This window comes from Crocuta crocuta, unplaced genomic scaffold (assembly GCF_008692635.1).
Source record: "Crocuta crocuta isolate KB4526 unplaced genomic scaffold, BGI_CrCroc_1.0 scaffold168, whole genome shotgun sequence".
NCBI lineage: Eukaryota > Metazoa > Chordata > Mammalia > Carnivora > Hyaenidae > Crocuta > Crocuta crocuta.
This window is the reverse complement of record NW_027532591.1, coordinates 5,224,951-5,243,670: the sequence shown is the minus strand read 5'-3', so window position 1 is coordinate 5,243,670 and position 18,720 is coordinate 5,224,951. Positions and strand designations below refer to the sequence as shown.

General features: G+C 38.3%; 1 protein-coding gene across 1 annotated transcript in view; it reads right to left on the bottom strand.

Moving 5' to 3' along the window:
• Positions 1-18,720, bottom strand: part of SCP2 (sterol carrier protein 2) — a 135,895-nt gene that overhangs the window by 85,441 nt on the left and 31,734 nt on the right. The window contains exons 6-7 of the mRNA XM_077779776.1: positions 16,938-17,064; positions 2,411-2,474 (exon numbers count right to left, since the gene is read on the bottom strand). Of these exons, the coding sequence (XP_077635902.1) occupies positions 2,411-2,474; positions 16,938-17,064 (191 nt within the window). The remainder of the gene's footprint in view (positions 1-2,410; positions 2,475-16,937; positions 17,065-18,720) is intronic.

Genomic DNA, 18,720 nt, shown 5'->3' with positions numbered 1-18,720 from the left:
AAAGTTAACTTTGATCATCACCAAGTTCCACAAAACACCTAATAATGTGCCAGATCCTGTGCTAAGCATGTGGGACATGGGCATAGTCCTTACCCTCAAGGAACTCGGTCTGAATGTGTGGCAAACAAATACAATACAATAAATAGCACGACCGAAAAGTTATACAGAGTGCCACAAGAGCACCCAAGACAAGTATCAGACCCAGACACCAGAGGATGCTTCCCTCTGGGGTTAGCAAATAAGAGGAAGTAGGAGACAGAATTACTGGCAAAACAATCAGGATATACAAAGCCTCCTGAGTTAAAGTAGCTCACTGAAGCTAGGGCATGAAGTTTGGGAGGAAATGTAGTTGCAGGTGACAAATATGGAGCAAGAGAAATAAACAAAGATCAGATCATGAAAGGCCAGTATATGGTATTTACATCTTATACAAAAAAAAATGAGGAACTACTCAAGGATATTAAGCTGGGGGTGTAACAATCAGACTTGTATTTAAACAAGAAGGCTATGGTATAAAAAAGGGATGGTAAAGGCCATTATCAAAAGAACTAAACTAAGAGACAAGGGCAATAAATAAGGCAAGAAATGTTAAGAGCCTAAAGTAGGAAATTGGAAGTGAAAGAGAGAAAGAAGGGATGAGTTCAAGAGACACTAAGGAGGCAGCATTCTGTTCATCCTCAACTCATCTGCAATTCATATGGGACACAGAGGAAGAAAGCAGAGTTAAGAATGACTTCTAGTATTCTATTATTAAGTATATATTGATGTCATTCATGGAGAATACTGAAGGAAAAACAGGGTGGAGAGGAAATGATCAATTCTGTATGGACAGACTGGCTCTGAGGCACTTATGAAGCATCTAAGTAGAGACAACTAGGAGTAAGTTATAGACACAGGTCTAAGGGTTCAAGTGGCATGAGCTATCCCTAATTCTACACTACGTATCACAGATTCTCACTGCCTTTAAGTATTCTTATAATTTGTGAGGAAACACTTGAGAAGAAAGAGTTTTATAATTCAACCTTCTTAGAAATATGTAACCGGGTATCTATAACAACTGGTCAGCAAACATGGGATTCTCTTTATTTCCTAGCCAAGCAAAACCTAGTACAAGAAGTTGGCATCTGAAATTTCTGAGCAAAACCTAGAAGGCTATTCTTGGCTGTTTCAAAGAGTTTTTACATGATGAAACTGACATCCAGAAATAACATTTGCCTATTCAACATAACTGAGAACTTACAATATGAAATGGAAGATCATTGGGGACAAAGAACCTATCTATCTTATTCACTGCTGTATCACTAGCAGCTAAAGCAGTGTCTTGTACACTAGGTTACTGAATACATATTTGTTGAGTGAATGATATCCCTTTAGAAGAATGCTATAATGAGTGAATAAATGATGCCTGGTTAGGTAGGGTGTTAAGTAAGAGAAAGACTTTGATTCTCTAGAAAAAGTCAAGAACTACTCCTTGGAGCCTCAAAGCCAAGAAACTGCAGTACTGTCAATTCCTCAATGTGTTGGTATAGTTCCTTACTACTCAGGAAATAACAAGGATTTTTTATATGGTTCTCCAAGTTCTAGGGACAAAGAATTTGCTCTAGACCATCTTGATGGGCTTAAGACTACTCATTCAAAATCTATTCAGTAACAGCAAAGTTTTATTGAACATATACTATGTTCCAATACTCTGCTACATACTGAAGATACCAGCTAAGACAGATCTCTGCTCAAGGACCATCATCATCATAAAGAAAGACTTAGAAATAACTAAGTGGGATAGTGTGATGTGTTATAATAAAGGCATAAGATTGTGCAATGAAACTCATGATAAAAAAAATAAATTATGCCCAGGAAGCTTTCAGAAAGTGTTTAGAGAAGGAATGACATTTGGGTTGTGGCTTCATGGGTAAATGGATATTCACCAAATGAAAGAAAGGCAAAAGGATATTCCAGGGAGAGCTAACAGTCTAAGTAAAAACACAGAAGCAAGTACTGTAAACCACACGTGGGAAAAAACAAGTAATTTGGTGAAGCGAGAAACTGGGAATAGCCAGAAAGTGGTAAGAAATAAGAACGGCAAAGTAGAGTGGGCCAAATTATAACAAGCTTATTATCTCATATGAAAGAATTTCTATTATGTCATATAAGCAATGAAAATTCACTAAAACTTTATCACCAACCATTCACATTCTTTCTTAAGCTTAAATAAATGGCATTCTAAATATAAACAAACCCAAAGCTAAAACTGCAGTAAAAAATTTACCTGGGTACAGGCCTTTTATAAAAAAACAATAAAACATTCTAGTTAATATCCTTAATTTCTTGCCTTTACTTTTCAAGTGTAAGTTATATATTCCACAGCAAGATAACCCAAATTTTTACAGTTTCATATTTCTTAAATACTTACGGGTTATTAACTGAATGTTTATGATTTTTCCATCCAATTTTTGCAAACTGTTCAATCTTTGTTCCTGTAGAGAAAACAAATATCTGTTAGTGGTTTCATGCTTTCCTATTGCTTATTAACAAATGTTGCAATGGAACTCAGTGTCCTGCCAAATATTTCCACATTTTTCTTTGCACAGATTATCAGTATTGATGACTTCAACAACTGATCCCTCACATAAATATTTCTTTAATTAAGCGTGGGCATATTTAATGAATTGAATCCACTAATAAATATATGATATGAAAATAGTTCAAATTGGCCAGTTCTACCTAGTGTAACTAGGGTCTAGTTTCAAAAGCCAGAATATATAGCCTGGGATTCACAGTGCATATAAGGCTGGAAAGCCCTGCCAGCAACTTTTTAAGGAGCTTGACAAAACATCCTAATGCCTCTGGACTAAGTGAATTTTACAAGTCACACTCTCCAGGACGTGATCCTTCTCCTTCTTTATGGCAAGGCAGAAGGTTCTTTAGAAAAGTTATAACCTAGAGGTGCCTGGGTGACTCCGCTGATTAGGCATCTGATGCTTTATGGCTCTGGTTATGATCTTAGCTCGTGAGCTTGAGCCCTACATCAGGCTCTGTGCTGACAATGCGAAGCCTGCTTGGGATTCTGTCTCCCTCTCTCTGCCCCTTCCCCACTCATGCTCTCTCTCACTCAAAAATAAAAAAATAAACATCCTTTAATGTTAAAAAAAAAAAAAGGGCGCCTGGGTGGCTCAATCGATTGAGTGTCCGACTTTGGCTCAGGTCATGATCTCATGGTTCATGGGTTCGAGCCCCGCAACGGGCTCTGTGCTGACAGCTAGCTCAGAGCCTGGAGCCTGTCTTCAGATTCTGTATCTCCCTCTCTCTCTGAACCTCCCCTGCTCACATTGTCTCTCAGAAATAAATAAAACATTAAAAATTAAAAAAAAAGAAATACATATGTTATTAAAATCCTTAACAGAAAGTTTAAAGATTAGTGTCAGGAAAACAAAAGCATATATTAAGGAAGTAAAATATGCAAAAACAAGATCCATCTATTTGCTGTATACAAGAGACTCATTTTTTTTCTTTCATAGTTTATTGTCAAGTTGGATATATATATATATATCCATATATATATACCATATAACATACCATATAACAACCAGTGCTCATCCCAACAAGTGCCCTCCTCCATACCCATCACACTCCTTCCCTTCTCCCTCCTCCATCAGCCCTCAGTTTGTTCTTAGTATTCAAGAGAAGAGACTCATTTTAGACCTGAGGACACCTTCAGATTGAAAGTGAGGGGATGGAGAAATATATATCATGCTACTGGAAGTCAAAAGAAAGCTGGAGTAGCCATAATTATATCAAACAAACTGGACTTTAAAGTTAAGACAGTAACAAGAGATGAAGAAAGGCATTATAAAATAATTACAGGGTCTATCCATCAGGAAGAGCTAACAATTATTAATGTCTATGAACTGAATTTGAGAAAACCCAACTACATAAAACAATTAATCACAAAGATAATCTTACTGATAAGAATGTGCTAATTGCAGGGGACTTTAATACTCCACTTACAGCAACAGATAGATTAACTAGACAGAAAATCACTAGGAAACAATGGACCTGAGTGACACATTGGACCAGATGGACTCAACAGATACTTAGAACTCTACATCCTAAGGCTATTGAATTCACTTTCTTCTTGAGTAAACATGATATATTCTCCAAGATAGATTACATACTCAGTCATAAAGCAGCCCTCAATAGGGGCGCCTGGGTGGCTTAGTCGGTTGAGCGTCCGACTTTCGCTTAGGTCATGATCTCGCGNGGGATTCATTCCTGGGTTACAGGGCTGGTTCAATATTCGCAAACCAATCAATGTGATACATCACATCAACAAAAGATAAAAACCATTTATGATCCTGTCAATAGAAGCAGAAAAAGTATTTGACAAAATACAGCATCCTTTCTTAATAAAGACCCTCGAGAAAATCAGGATAGAAGGAACTTACTTAAACATCATAAAAGCCATTTATGTAAAGCACACAGCTAAGATCATCCTTAATGGGGAAAAACTGAGAGCTTTCTCCCTGAAATCAGGAACATGGCAGTGATGTCAACTCTCACTACTGTTGTTTAATGTAGTACTGGAAGTCCTAGCATCAGCAATCAGAAAATAAATCATTTTATTTCGAAATGAAATAAAAGGCATCAGAATTGGCAAAGATGAAATCAACCTTTCACTTTTCACAGATGACATGATACTTTACATGGAAAACCTGACAGACTCCACCAGAAGCCTACTAGAACTGATCCATGAATTCAACAAATCGCAGGATACAAAATCAACATACAGAAATCGGTTGCATTTTGCTTCCCGGACATGGCGTTCACGTTCGCGGCCTTCTGCTACATGCTGGCGCTGCTGCTCACCGCCGCGCTCATCTTCTTCGCCATCTGGCACATTATAGCATTTGATGAACTGAAGACTGATTACAAGAATCCCATAGACCAGTGTAATACCNACCTCATCAAGATAAAAAGCTTCTGCACGGCAAAGCAAACAATCAACAAAACTAAAAGGCAACCAACAAAATGGGAAAAGATAGTTGCAAATGACATATCAGATAAAGGGCTAGTATCCAAAAATCTGTAAGAAACTCATCAAACTCCACACCCAAAAAACAAATAATCCAGTGAAGTAATGGGCAGAATACATTAACAAATACTTCTCCAAAGAGGACATCCAGATGGCCAACAGACACATGAAACAATGCTCAGTGTCCCTCATCATCAGGGAAACACACATCAAAACCACACTGAGATACCATCTCATTCCGGTCAGAGTGGTTAAAATGAACAAATCATAAGAGTATAGATGCTGGCGAGGATGTGGAGAAACGGGCACCCTCCTACACTGTTGGTGGGAATATAAACTGGTGCAGCTACTCTGGTCACAGTGTAGAGGTTCCTCACAAAATTAACAATAGAACTCCCCTATAACCTAGCAATAGCACTGCTAGGAATTTACCCAAGGGATACAGGAGTGCTGATGCATAGGGGCACATGTACCCCAATGTTCATAGCAGCACTCTCAACAATAGCCAAAACATGGAAAGAGCCTAAGTGTTCATCAACTGACGAAAGGATCAAGAAGATGTGGTTTATCTATACAATCTATACATGGCAATGAGAAAGAATGAAATCTGGCCATTTGTAGCAACATGGATGGAACTTGAGGGTGTTATGCTCAATGAAGTAAGTCAGGTAGAGAAGAATAGATGCCATGTTTTCACTCATATGTGGAACAGGAGAAACTTAACAGAGGACCATAGGGGAGGGGAAGGGGAAAAAAATAGTTAAGCAGAGGGAGGGAGGGAGGGAAACCATAAGAGACTCCTAAATACTGAGAACAAACTGAGGGTTGATGAGGGTGGGGGAGAAGGGAAAACGGGTGATGTGCATGGAGGAGGGCACTTGCTGGGATGAGCACTGGGTGTTTTATGGAAACCAAGTTGACAAAGTATAAAAGAAAAAATATTTTGCATATTAAAAAAATAAATACGTGCATGCATACATACATACTAAATACATAAAAAGATAAAGCAGCATAAGATAGGTTTTGAATCCTGCTTAAGATCCAGGAAGGCCGGGCGCCTGGGTGGCTTAGTCGGTTAAGCATCCAACTTTCGCTTAGGTCATGGTCTTGCAGTTTGTGGGTTCGAGCCCCGCGTCAGGCTCTGTGCTGACTGCCAGCTCAGAGCCTGGAGCCTGTTTCGGAGTCTGTCACTCCCTCTCTCTCTGACCCTCCCCTGCTCATGCTGTCTCTCTCTCTCTCCTAGAATTAAAAAAAAAAAAATATCCAGGAAGGCCAAGGAAGGAAAAAGAACACTATAGGAGCTGATAATGCTATGTTAATGGATGATGGCACAGGAAAATGAAGAGCACCCATTTCTGTTTCATCTCTATCTTCTCTGTCAGGAGGATGATTTTCAGAGCAGAAAAGACATTCATATAATTGAGCAATTCTCGTCTCAATTCTAATAAAAAAGGAAGAAGGTAATTGTCCACAGTAGTGATCTCATACAAAGAAGAGTGATAATCAGGTGGCAGCCAATATGGGTTCAGTAGGAGCAAGCAATAGAAGATTAATACCTTTTTTTCTTTATTGGTTTTACTGGTAGAGCAAATGAAACACAATATCTAATTATCAAGACAATTAAAATTTTTAGGACACCTTTTGGACAAGGTAAGGAAATACAATAGTGTGGGTTTTGGTTTTTGGGGGGAGCACATTAATATTACTAAAAAATGAGGGTTCTGTCAAATACATTTATATAATACTGGGTTTAAAAAAGTGAAACAAGTTTCTTTACGGCAAGACACTCATAGCCTTTACTATTATTATATGTGTATCATGACTGTCCAAAAGGGGTTAAAGAATTTGAAGCATCTCCCAACTTATCTGACCCATGTCATAGAGACCCATATCATAGAGGTTAATGTCCCAGAGAACACATACTGGGAAACCACCAACAATGACTAATGTGGGTTAAATGGAGAAAAGCCTCTAGTGCTAACCTCTAACCTCAGCCATGCTCTGGCTAATATGTCTAAAAACTGGATTAGAAAATTAAAGGCACACTCACCAAACCTGAATGTGGGAAGGACTGCTATAATATTGAATCCAAATAGACTTCAACAAAGTTTATTAATAAGATGGATCAGAATATATTTAAATTAAATGTCCAATTCTATTTCCCAAAACAATCTGGGAAAAGGAGCAGCAACTATGAGAAATGCTCTGAGGTTCTCTTTTTGACTACAAGCTCAATATGATTTAATAGCATGATGCAACTACCAGAAAAGCTTACAGGTGATCACAGTATCTGCAATTAGAACTGTGATGATGGATGATGAAACAAGTCAAATGAGAAACAGTTAAAAGGAAGTTAAGCACAAGATCTGGCTGGCTTCAGATATTTGGAGGGCTACAGAAAAAGGCTCACCTCCTGTGAGCATCAGAAGACAGAAACAAGACTATGGACAAAAACTATAGGGACAGAGATTTGAGTGCAATATGGAAAAGACCACTGTAACAACTGGAATCACCCACAAAATGGAAGAAGTGACCTTTTGGTGGCACTGGAGTGATGAAAATGTTCTGAAATTAGATAGTGGTAATGGTTGCAAAAGTCTGAATATATTAAAAATCACTGAATTATACACTTTAAAAGGGTGAATTTTATGGTATGTGAATTATATCTCAATAAAGCTGTCATTAAAAAAAGAAAATGAATTAAATTCCCAAGCAACTCAAAAACTAGAAAAACAACAACCAAAGTAAACCAAAAGAAAGCACAAAGAAGATAAAAGCAGAAGTTAATTGCATAAAGAATAAAAAGAGTAGACATAATCAAGATCCTGATATTTTGAAAAATTTAACAAAGTAGGGGTGCCTGGATGGCCCAGTCAGTTGAATGTCTGACTCTTGATATCAGCTCAGGTCATGATTCCAAGGTTGCAGGATGGAGCCCCATGTTGGCCCCCACGATGAACAGCTTGCTTAAGATTTTCTCTCTCTCTTTTTATGCCCCTCTCCCCTGCTCACATGTACTCTCTCTCTCTCTCTCGCTCTCAAATAAAAAAAAAGTTAATGAAATAGGCAACTACCTAATTTAATTCTAAAAAGGAGAAAGGAATGGGGCACTTGGGTGGCTCAGTCAGTTAAGTGTCTGACTTTGGCTCAAGTCATGATCTCGCAGTTGGTGAGTTTGAGCCCCACATTGGGCTCTGTGCTGACAGCTCAGAGCCTGGAGCTTGCTTCAGATTCTGTGTCTCCCTCTCTCTGTCCCTCCCTTGCTCACACTCTGTCTCTCTCTCTTTCAAAAATAAATAAACATAAGAAATAACAAGAGGGAAATATCATTGAAATAGAAACAAACTATAAAATTGCAAAAGACTGTTTTCAGACCTTAATACAAAGATTTGGAAATCTAAATGAAATGGATAATTTCCTAGAGATATATAAACTACCCAAAATAACCTCACTGAAGATAGAATATTTAAACATAAAGAAACCAAGCAAGTACCAAAAAGAAAAAAAAGAAAAAAAAAATAGGCCAAGATGGGTTCACAGGGAATTCTATCAAACCTACAAATATTAGGTAGTCCCAATGCTCCATAAAGTGTATCAAAGCATTAAAAGTAAGGAGAGGCTACCATGGGGGAGAAGAAGGGGAAAAATAATGGCGGAGAGGGAGGGAAGCAAACCATGAGAGACTCATGAATGCCAAGAACAAATTGAGGGCTGATGAGGGAGGGGGGAAGGGGAAGGCGGGTGATGGGTATGGAGGAAGGCACTTGTGGGGATGAGCACTGGGTGTTATATGGAAACAACTTGACAATAAACTATTAAAAAAAAGTAAGGAGAGGCTTCCTATTTCTTTTTATAAAGCAAGTATGAAATTAACATAAATCACTTGCAAATGTTGATTTGAAAGTACTAAATAAAATAAAATAGTGACAGAATCTAACCCCACATTAAAAAAAATCAATACATAACAACCAACTGGCATTCATTCCAGATATGCAAAGTTGATTCAATATCAGGAACCCAATAATAAAATATTCTAATAATATATCTAAGAGCAATTAACAGTAGCTAGAAAAAACCTTTAACAAATTTCAATACTCATTTCTGAAAGAAAACAAATGATGGATGCTTTCAGAACACAAGAAAATTATTTATTATGTATTATGTTTCAATTATAAAAAATTATATATTGCATATCTTTTTTATATATAAAAGATCCTGAGGCCATCAACCAGCATCTTATTTAATGGTATAATAACATCTCCCATAATGGATTGTTGTGAGAATTGAATAAGATATTAGAAGTATGGAAATTCATTCATTCATTTACTCATTCATCAAATATTTATTGAGTATTTACATATGCTAGGGACCGCAGAAGAGAAAGGGGAAAAAAACAACTTTCTTCTGTTTAGATTACATGCCAAACATTATGCTAGGCTAGATATATTGAAAGTAAACAAAACAGACATGGATCCTGCTTCCATGGAGTTTACAAAATAATGAGGAAGGCAAAAATTAAACAACTAAAACCATACACACACATTTATATATATGAATATAAATAGTGCTAGATGCTGTGAAGGAAAGCAATAGGGGGCTATCTATGAATAAGAATAACAGGAGGGGCCTACTTCAATTTGAATGGTCAAGAGCAGTCTTTCTTTGGAGAATAATTATAGAATACCTGCTTTGTGCCAGGCACTGTTCTAGGTAACAATAAATGAACAGGGAATAAAACAAAAATCAGTGGCCTTATGGAACTTAGATTCTGTTTGGAGGAGACAATCAGTAAGAAAAAATATATATGCCAGGTTTTATATGTATTATATAAAATAATAAAGGAGGAGACATAGAGAATAGGGAGTTCTGGGAAAGGGGGTGATGAAAGAAGCAGATGACAACATTTAAGCAAAGACCTGATGGAAGTAAGGAAGTAAGCACCAATGATACCTTAGCATCAAGTACTAATGATATCTTAGGGTAAAGTTGCCAGAAGTGGAAACAGCAAGGCCGTGCCTCAAGCAGGAATGTGTTCACTGTTTTCAAAAACAGAAAGGATAATGTGGCCGGGAGTAGAGCACTGAAAGAAAAATATGGTAACATATGAGGTCAGAATGCTAATGGGGGTGGAGGATTAGATCGTGCAGAAGTCTGTAAGCCATAATAAGACCTCTAACTTTCAATCTGAGTATGATGAGAACATATGGAGGGTTTTGGGCAGAGAAGTGAACTGATCTGGCTTATATTTTAAACACACTGCTATGAAGCAGGATTTAGACTGTTAAGTGCTGATATAGCTGACATAAGATATGGGATATAGGATATAGCTGTTAAGTGCTGGGTTGTCATTCGCCCTGCTCAAATAAAGTTGTTTCTTAATTCTAAATGTCTGCTATACTCTTGTGACAGCAAGGGACACTTGGTCTCATACATGTCAATAAAATTAAATACTGATTTGAATGGTGATTCTTGAATTAAAAAACAAAAAACAAAACAACCTCCCCCCCCCCCCCCCCCCACATACACACACATGCTCACTGCTCTGGCTATAAAGCAAAGAATGGACCGCAAAGATACCCAAGAAGAAGCAAAAAACAAAACAAAACAAAAAACAAACAAACAACAATAACAACAAAAACAGTTAGGACTCCTATAATCCATATGAGAAATTAGGGTAACTTGTACTACAATAGAAGTGGTAGAGTGGGGGGTAAGAAATGTTTATTGAGAAATGAGTGAAACGGTTTGCCAATATACTCAATGTCAAGTTCAACTAGAATCAAGAACAACTCCATGGTTTTTGGACAAATGTCCTAGAAAGATGGAGTTACATGTATTGAAGGGGAAATCTTCAGGAGGAACAGAGGGTTCAAGGAAATAGAGTTCAAGGAAAGAATTGGGACTTCAGTTTTAGACTCATTAAAGTTGAGATGCCTGTTATAGACATCCAAGTGGAGATATCTTTGTAAAGTGTTAGACATATGAGACAAGACTTCTAAAACCTAATGGATGAAGACAGCCAATCTTGAAAGAATGGAGGGAAGAGCGCTGTAGCCAAAGGGAATATGAGACTCTGAGGCAGAAAACAGTTTGGCTTACTGAAGATACTGAAAGAAGGACGGTGTGCTCACAACCCAGGAGACTACACAATGGAAATGAAAGCAAGAAATCATTTTTTAAAATACAGAATCTCATTGTTTTACAATAGCAAGTAATGAATATATATTTTGATACCTAAATGCTATGAACTGTGTCCCTGACAAAATTCATATGTTGAAGCCCAAACCCCAATGTATTTGGAAACGGGACTACTAGGAGGTAATTAGGGTAGTGAGGTCATGACAGTGAGGTCCCCATGATAGATTAGTGCCCTTACAATACTCCTTTTAAGAAGGGGAATAGGGGCGCCTTGGTGGCTCAGTCGGTTAAGTGTCAGACTTCGGCTCAGGTCATGATCTCACAGTTTGTGGGTTCAAGCCCCGCATCGGGCTCTGTGCTGACAGCTAGCGCAGAGCCTGGAGCCTGCTTCGGATTCTGTGTCTCCCTCTCTCTCTCTGACCCTCCCCTGCTCATGCTGTCTCTCTCTCTCTCTCAGAAATAAATAAAACATTAAAAATTAAAAAAAAAAAGGGGGAAGAGAAAGATGTTTCTTTCTCTCTCTGTCTTATTCTCATTCTCTCTCTTTGCACCCACACTAAAGAAGAGGTCAGGTGAGTACACATGAGAGGGCAGCCACCTACAAACCAAGAGAAGAGGCCTCAGAATAAAATCTATCTTGTAATTTGATCTCAGACTTACCAGCCTGTAGAACTGTGAGAAATAAATTTTTGTTGTTTGAGCCACCCAATCTATGGTATTTTGTTATGGTACGCAAGCCGACTAATATACTGGAACTGGGGTTACACTAAACAAAAATGTAAATAAAATACGTGAATGGCTTTGAGACCAGGAAGTGAGTTTTAAGAAAACTGCTAGTGAAAGCCTAAATAAAGTTCCGTAAAAAACTATTAGTAGAAGCCTCCAGATCCTGTGAGGATGCTGTTGGTGAGAGTTGCAAAATGATAAAAACCTTACTGAGAACCAGAGGAAAGGAGATCCTTGCTACAATAGTAGCTGAAATTATAGTAACACTATTATCTGCAGTTATGTGAAAATTAGATAATAACCAAAATATTGAAGGTGCCACATGATTTCTTCTGGCTATTTATAGTAAAAATCTATACTGCTATAATGAAGAAAAGGGCTGTTACACAAAAAGAATTCAGGACCTGATGGCATTGAAAGTTCAAGCCTCTNATAAATAAAACATTAAAAAAAAAAAAAAGAAAGAAAGAAAGAAATGGTCTTTGAGCAAAGATCAAATCCAGGGCACTGCCAGTAAAAAATGATACAAGGATGACGCCCAGGGTATGACAAATCTTTTGCTATAATGTCAGAAAGATCAAAAGTGATGCCTCAGAATATAGTTCAAACAGAAACAAAGCCCTCTAAAGAGAAAAAGGTTGTGCCTCACAAATCCTCTCAATCTAAGAACTCAATCAAAGAATTAGGAAGCTTAAGAATGCTGTCCCTCAGCCATTTCAGAAGGGACCCAAGGCAGAAGAAAGCTTATCTTTCTTATCTTTTTTTTTAAACTGTTTGTTTATTTTGAGAGAGGGTGGCGTGTGCACAGACAGAAGAGGGGCAGAAGGGACAGAAGGAGAGGGTGACAGAGAATCTCAAGTAGGATCATGGAGTCTGAGGGGCTCAATCCTAGGATCAAGAACTGAGCCAAAATCAAGAGTCAGACATTTAACCAACTGAGCTACCCAGGTACCCCAGAAGAGAGCTTATCTTAAAGAGATTTGTAGGAGCACCTGGGTGGCTCAGTCGGTTAAGCATCTGACTTCGGCTCAGGTCATGATCTCATAGTTCATGGGTTCCAGCCCCACATAAGGCTCTGTGCTGACAGCTCAGAGCCTGGAGCCTGCTTCAGATTCTGTGTCTCCCTCTCTATGCCCCTCTCCCACACAAGCTCTCTCTCTCTCTCTCTCTCTGCCTCTCTCTCTCTCTCTCACACACACACACGAATAAACATTAAAAAAAAAAAGAAAAAGATTTGTGGGTAGCTTTTTGTCTAATGGAGTGACCCAAGAAGATTCACAAGAGACCCACAAAATTCTTAAGATAAAAATAATCTACAGAGTATTCTTGGGTGTTATCATTCTATTTTTTACCCGGTAGGTGGTTTCAGTCAGTTATGAGCCTTGTGAGAATTCATTAAGCTGTACATTTTTTTTAAGTTTATATACTTTTGAGAGGGAGAAGGAGAGAATGAGCGGGGGAGGGGCAGAGAGAGGAAAGAGAGAGAATCCCAAGCAGGCTCCACACTCAACACAGAGCCCAACTTAGGGGGGGGCTTGATCTCACAACCATGAGATTATGACCTGAGGCAAAATCAAGGGTCAGACACTTAACCAACTGAGTCACCCAGGCACCACCTGTATATTTATGTTTTGTGTACTTCTCTGTATTGAGTTATAGTACCCATCAATGACAAATTTTGATTTTTATTTATTTTTTTAAATTTTTTAANATAAAACATTAAAAAAAAAAAAATTTAAAATGTTTTCTTTATTTCTGAGAGAGAGAGAGACAGTGCAAGCAGGTGAGAGTCAGAGAGAGAGGGAGACACAGAATCTGAAATAGGCTCCAGGCTCTGAGCTAGCTGTCAGCACAGAGCCCAACACGAGGCTTGAACCCACGAACTGTGAGATCATGACCTGAGCTTAAGTGGGACACTTAAATGACTGAGCCACCCAGGTGCCCTGACAAATTTTGATTTTTAAAAAATGCTGGTGGGTTCAACCAACTAACCTGATTCCATCATTTCCTAGCAGGCCACAGGCCACAGTTTGAAAAATTCTGGTCTAGAGTTAAGAGTTGTGGTAATGAAAGGAACTGGAAGGAGTCTGGAGTCTTTGGTTTGGAGTGCACAGGTAGAATTGATAAGGCATAATAAGGGATTAGAATAGGGAGAAAGGAGGGAGAAGCGTCAAAAAGGACTCATGTTTCTCCTTTGAATATGTGAATGAATGGAAGTTCCACTTACTGAGATGAGGAAAACTAGAGGAGGAACAAGTTAAAAATGATGGGAAAAGAGAATTAAGAGTTTTCATCTGAACATGTTAAATTGAGATGCCTATTATATATACAAGCAGAGATCCAAGATGCCAACTGGATATGTATAGAGGCCATCACTGACTACCCTGAGTTTGCCCTCCTCACCCCACAAGTATATTTACCTTGTTTTTTCTTCGCAAGACTACTAATTACCTGAAATTATCTTCATTCTTTTCATGTGTGATTATCTCTCCCATACTAGAAATTTAAGAAAAACTTCATACTTCATCTGCTTATTTTATAGTTTATGAATGAATGCACTAATATACTCAATTCTTTTTCCCTCTTAAATGTACTTTAAGATCTGACTTTGCAGGGGCGCCTGGGTGGCTTAGTGGGTTAAGCATCTGACTTTTGCTTAGGTCATGATCTCGCGGTTCGTGGGTTCGAGCCCCACGTTGGGCTCGGTGCTGACTGCCAGCTCAGAGCCTGGAGCCTGTTTCAGTGTCTGTGACTCCCTCTCTCTCTGACCCTCCCCTGCTCATGCTGTCTCTCTCTCTCTCTCTCTCCTAGAAATAAATAAATAAATAAAAACATTAAAAAAAAAAAAAAGATCTGACTTTGCAGTTTCATACCACAAAAGAAGTGGAATATATTTTCCTATCCTTTGATTCCAAGCTTGCCATGTAACTTGCTTTGGTCAACAGCTGAAATCTCAAAAGGGTTTACATGTTGCAGATTACTCTCTTGTCCTTCTGCTGTCACCACAAAAAGGACATGCCAGGGCTGGCTCTCTGGTCCCAGGAAGAAGAAAGATATATTACCCAACCAAACAAGAGTAGAACCAGAGACTCCAACCAACCTATAGTCATCGGATTAACCCAAACAAAAAGAGCTGAGCTCAGCTTAGATGAGCTGATTCCTAGTCAATCTGCTAACTTGTAAAAATTAATTATTGTTTAAAATCACTGAGTTTTGGCATGGTTTATTACAAAGCAATAGCAAACTGATATACTGATATATCCCAATCCCTAGAACAGTACCTATAATGAGAGCCCAAATAGTATTTTAAATGAATTATTTAATTGAAAAAGAAATAGATAAAGAATGGCCAAAGAGGTAAGGAAAACCAGGAGAACAAGGTGTCACAAAAGCCAAGAGAAGAATATGCTTCAAGAAGGAAGTAGTCAAAAGGGATTAATGGTGCTGAGGTCTGTTAAATTAGGATTAAAAAGTATTTACTGGATATGGCAACATGGTGTTCAATAGTAGCCTTGAGAAAGGAGGGAAGCCAGATTAGAATGGACTGAGTCTAAAAATGTAGGAAATAACTATAAGAAAAAAATTATTGGGGCGCCTGGGTGGCTCAGTCAGTTAAGTGTCAGACGTCGGCTCAGGTCATGATCTCACAGTTCGTGGGTTCAAGCCCCGCATCGGGCTCTGCGCTGACAGCTAGCTCAGAGCCTGGAGCCTATTTCAGATTCTGTGTCTCACTTTCTCTCTGGCCCTCCCTACCCCAAGCTTTGTCTCTCTCTGTCTCAAAAATAAGTAAACATTAAAAAAAAGAAAGAAAAGAAAAGAAAAAAGAAAGCAAGAACGCAAGAACGCAAGAACGCAAGCAAGCAAGCAAGCAAGCAAGCAAGCAAGAAAGAAAGAAAGGAAGAAAATTACTGGAGTGCCTGGGTGGCTCAGACTGTTGAGCGTCCACCTTCAGCTCAGGTCATGATCTTGTGGTCTGTGAGTTCAAGCTCCACATTAGCTGCCAGTACAGAGCCTGGAGCCTGCTTTGGATTCTGTGTCTCTCTGTCTCTCTGCCCCTCCCCTGCTCGTGCTCTTTCTTTCTGTCTCTCAAAAAATAAATAAACATTAAAAAAATTTTAATATAAATAAATAAAGAAAAGAAAATTCTCATGGCCAAAAACTAGCAATGTTCTTCCCACCATTCATCCTTGACAATTTTTTTTCCCTTCTTATTATTTGATTTTGGCTATCAAACAACCTGGGATATTTTTCCTCAAAGAATAAGAAAGCTGAGGGGTCNGCTGACTGCCAGCTAAGAGCCTGGAGTCTGTTTCAGATTCTGTTTCTCCCTCTCTCTCTGCCCCTCCCCTGCTCATATTCTGTCTCTCTCTGTCTCAGAAATAAATTAACATGAAAAAAAAATTTTTTTAATTAAAAAAATAGAATAGTAAAGCTGAACTTTGAATAGGATTACTTTCTTATCTCATAGCACACAGCAAGGCACTGGTTCAGGATCATATAATAAATAAATAAATATAAGAAATCCTATCTGTACTATCCTATGCTTTAACTAATTGACTGAGGCAAGCCAATCATTGATTATCAGTCAAAAAATTAGAATGTTTACTTATAAAATGCAAATCAATTGTGAAATTTAAACCTCATAAAACATTACAAATGACTGATGATGGACTCTTGATAAATTTAAACACTAAGAATAAAAGTTGGCTATATAAAACTATTACCAAGAGCAAGCTTTAAGTCTCATCATATTCAGAAATGATACACCTCAATTTATAATTTATGATTAAAGAGGGCAAGATTTATGTTACTTTTCCTATTTCCATTTCTTGATATGGAATATTCTAGGTACCTCCCATATGATGTTCTATATATAAACACCTTCTCCACAATTAAATCCTACATGGACTATTTCTTCAATTTAATTCAAAAACCACTTTATATTTTATGGATCCTGATATCTTCCAAGTTCTTAAATAAATTCGTATTGTTTCTCATCATATGCATATAACTATCAATAGGCCTTAAAATGTTTTTAACATACCATATTTTTCCATGTGCTCTTTTCCAGCAAACCCAAACATCTGAGGAGCAAATGGTTTGGCAGACAATCCATATTTTTTTATCAGGACTTCAAGATGCTTATCACATGGATTGGTTCTTTGTGAAGTCTAAGAGAGGGGGAAAAGAAATAAGTACTTGATGTGATAAATCTCTTTCAATTATTACAGTATTACTTAAGACAACTGCTTATTCTTTTTTTAAAAATTTTTAATGTTTTATTTATATTTGAGAGGGAGAGAGGCAGAGCACGAGTAGGGGAGGGGTAGAGAGAGAGGGAGACACAGAATCTGAAGTAGGCTCCAGGCTGTGAGCCATCAGCACAGAGCCCAACATGGGGCTCAAACTCATGGACTGTGAGATCTTGACCTGAGCCAAAGTTAGACGCTTAGCCAACTGAGCCACCTAGATGCCCCAAGACATCTGCTTATTCTAAGCCACAGAAAACTAAAAATAAGCAATGTAAATAAAATTAGCCAGGAAATGTTTTGCAGGGAAACATGGAAAGGAAAAATAATCAAGTGAGGTATTAATTTTTTCATGAAATATTTATCAAGAATCCAATATGTACCCATACTACTCAAAGTAGTTTGTTCTCCTCATCTGGCATTTACAACTGAGGCAGAGAAGGGACAAAAGGTAATGAAGATAAAAATAAATAAAAATGTAAATAATAATGCTATAAAGAAGAATAAATTCAAGTAAGGGAATAAAGACTGAAGATAGGAAATGTTATTTTATACACAATACTCAGGGAAGGTCTCAATGACAAAATGGTATTTGAGCAGGAATGTGAAGCAGTAAGGAGTAAGCTATTTGGGTAACATTGGAAAAGGAGCATTCTAGGAAGAGGGAACAGCAGCCAAAACAATCTTAAGGCAGAAGCATGCTTGGGTGTTTGAGAAAAGAAACGAATTAGGACTAAGATAAAGTAATACTGGGGGGCCTGGGTGGCTTTGTCGGTTAAGCGTCCGACTTTCGCTTAGGTCATGATCTCGCGGTTCGTGGGTTCGAGCCCCGCGTCGGGCTCTGTGCTGACTGCCAGCTCAGAGCCTGGAGCCTGTTTCGGAGTCTGTGACTCCCTCTCTCTCTGACCCTCCCATGCTCACGCTGTCTCTGTCTCTCTCCTAGAAATAAATAAAGAACAGTAAAAAAAATTTAAAAAAAAAAAGATAAAGTAATACTCAGAGAGTGTAATTACCTTTATTTCCTGGTTCTACAGTATAAGAACATAGTTACTATCACAAATACTCCATAAAGGGAAAGTTAACAGTTTCTTTTCAGTTTCCCTGCTAGACTATGAACTTCCTGAAGGCAGGAATTCTTTTTCATACACCTTTGCACATATACCCAATGCTTAACATATGGCCTGCTACCCAGTAAACATTCTATAATTGATGAATGAATAAATGAGGATTTTTTTTTTTTTTTTGGCCCACAGGGGTTCCAGAAGGAATACTGTTAAGCCCTTCTCTCTGATTAAGAAAATACAAAGGCACCTGGGTGGCTGAGCTCATTAAGTGTCTGAGTTTGGCTCAAGTCATGATCTTACGATCTGTGAGTTCGAGCCCCACACTGGACTCGGTGCTGACAGCCAAGAGCCTGGAGCCTGGTTTAGACTCTGTGTCTCCCTCCCCTGCTCATGCTCTGTCTCTCTCTCTCTCTCTCTCTCTCAAAAAAAATTAAAAAAAGGGGCGCCTGGGTGGCTTAGTCGGTTAAGCGACCGACTTTCGCTTAGGTCATGATCTCGCGGTTCAGGGGTTCGA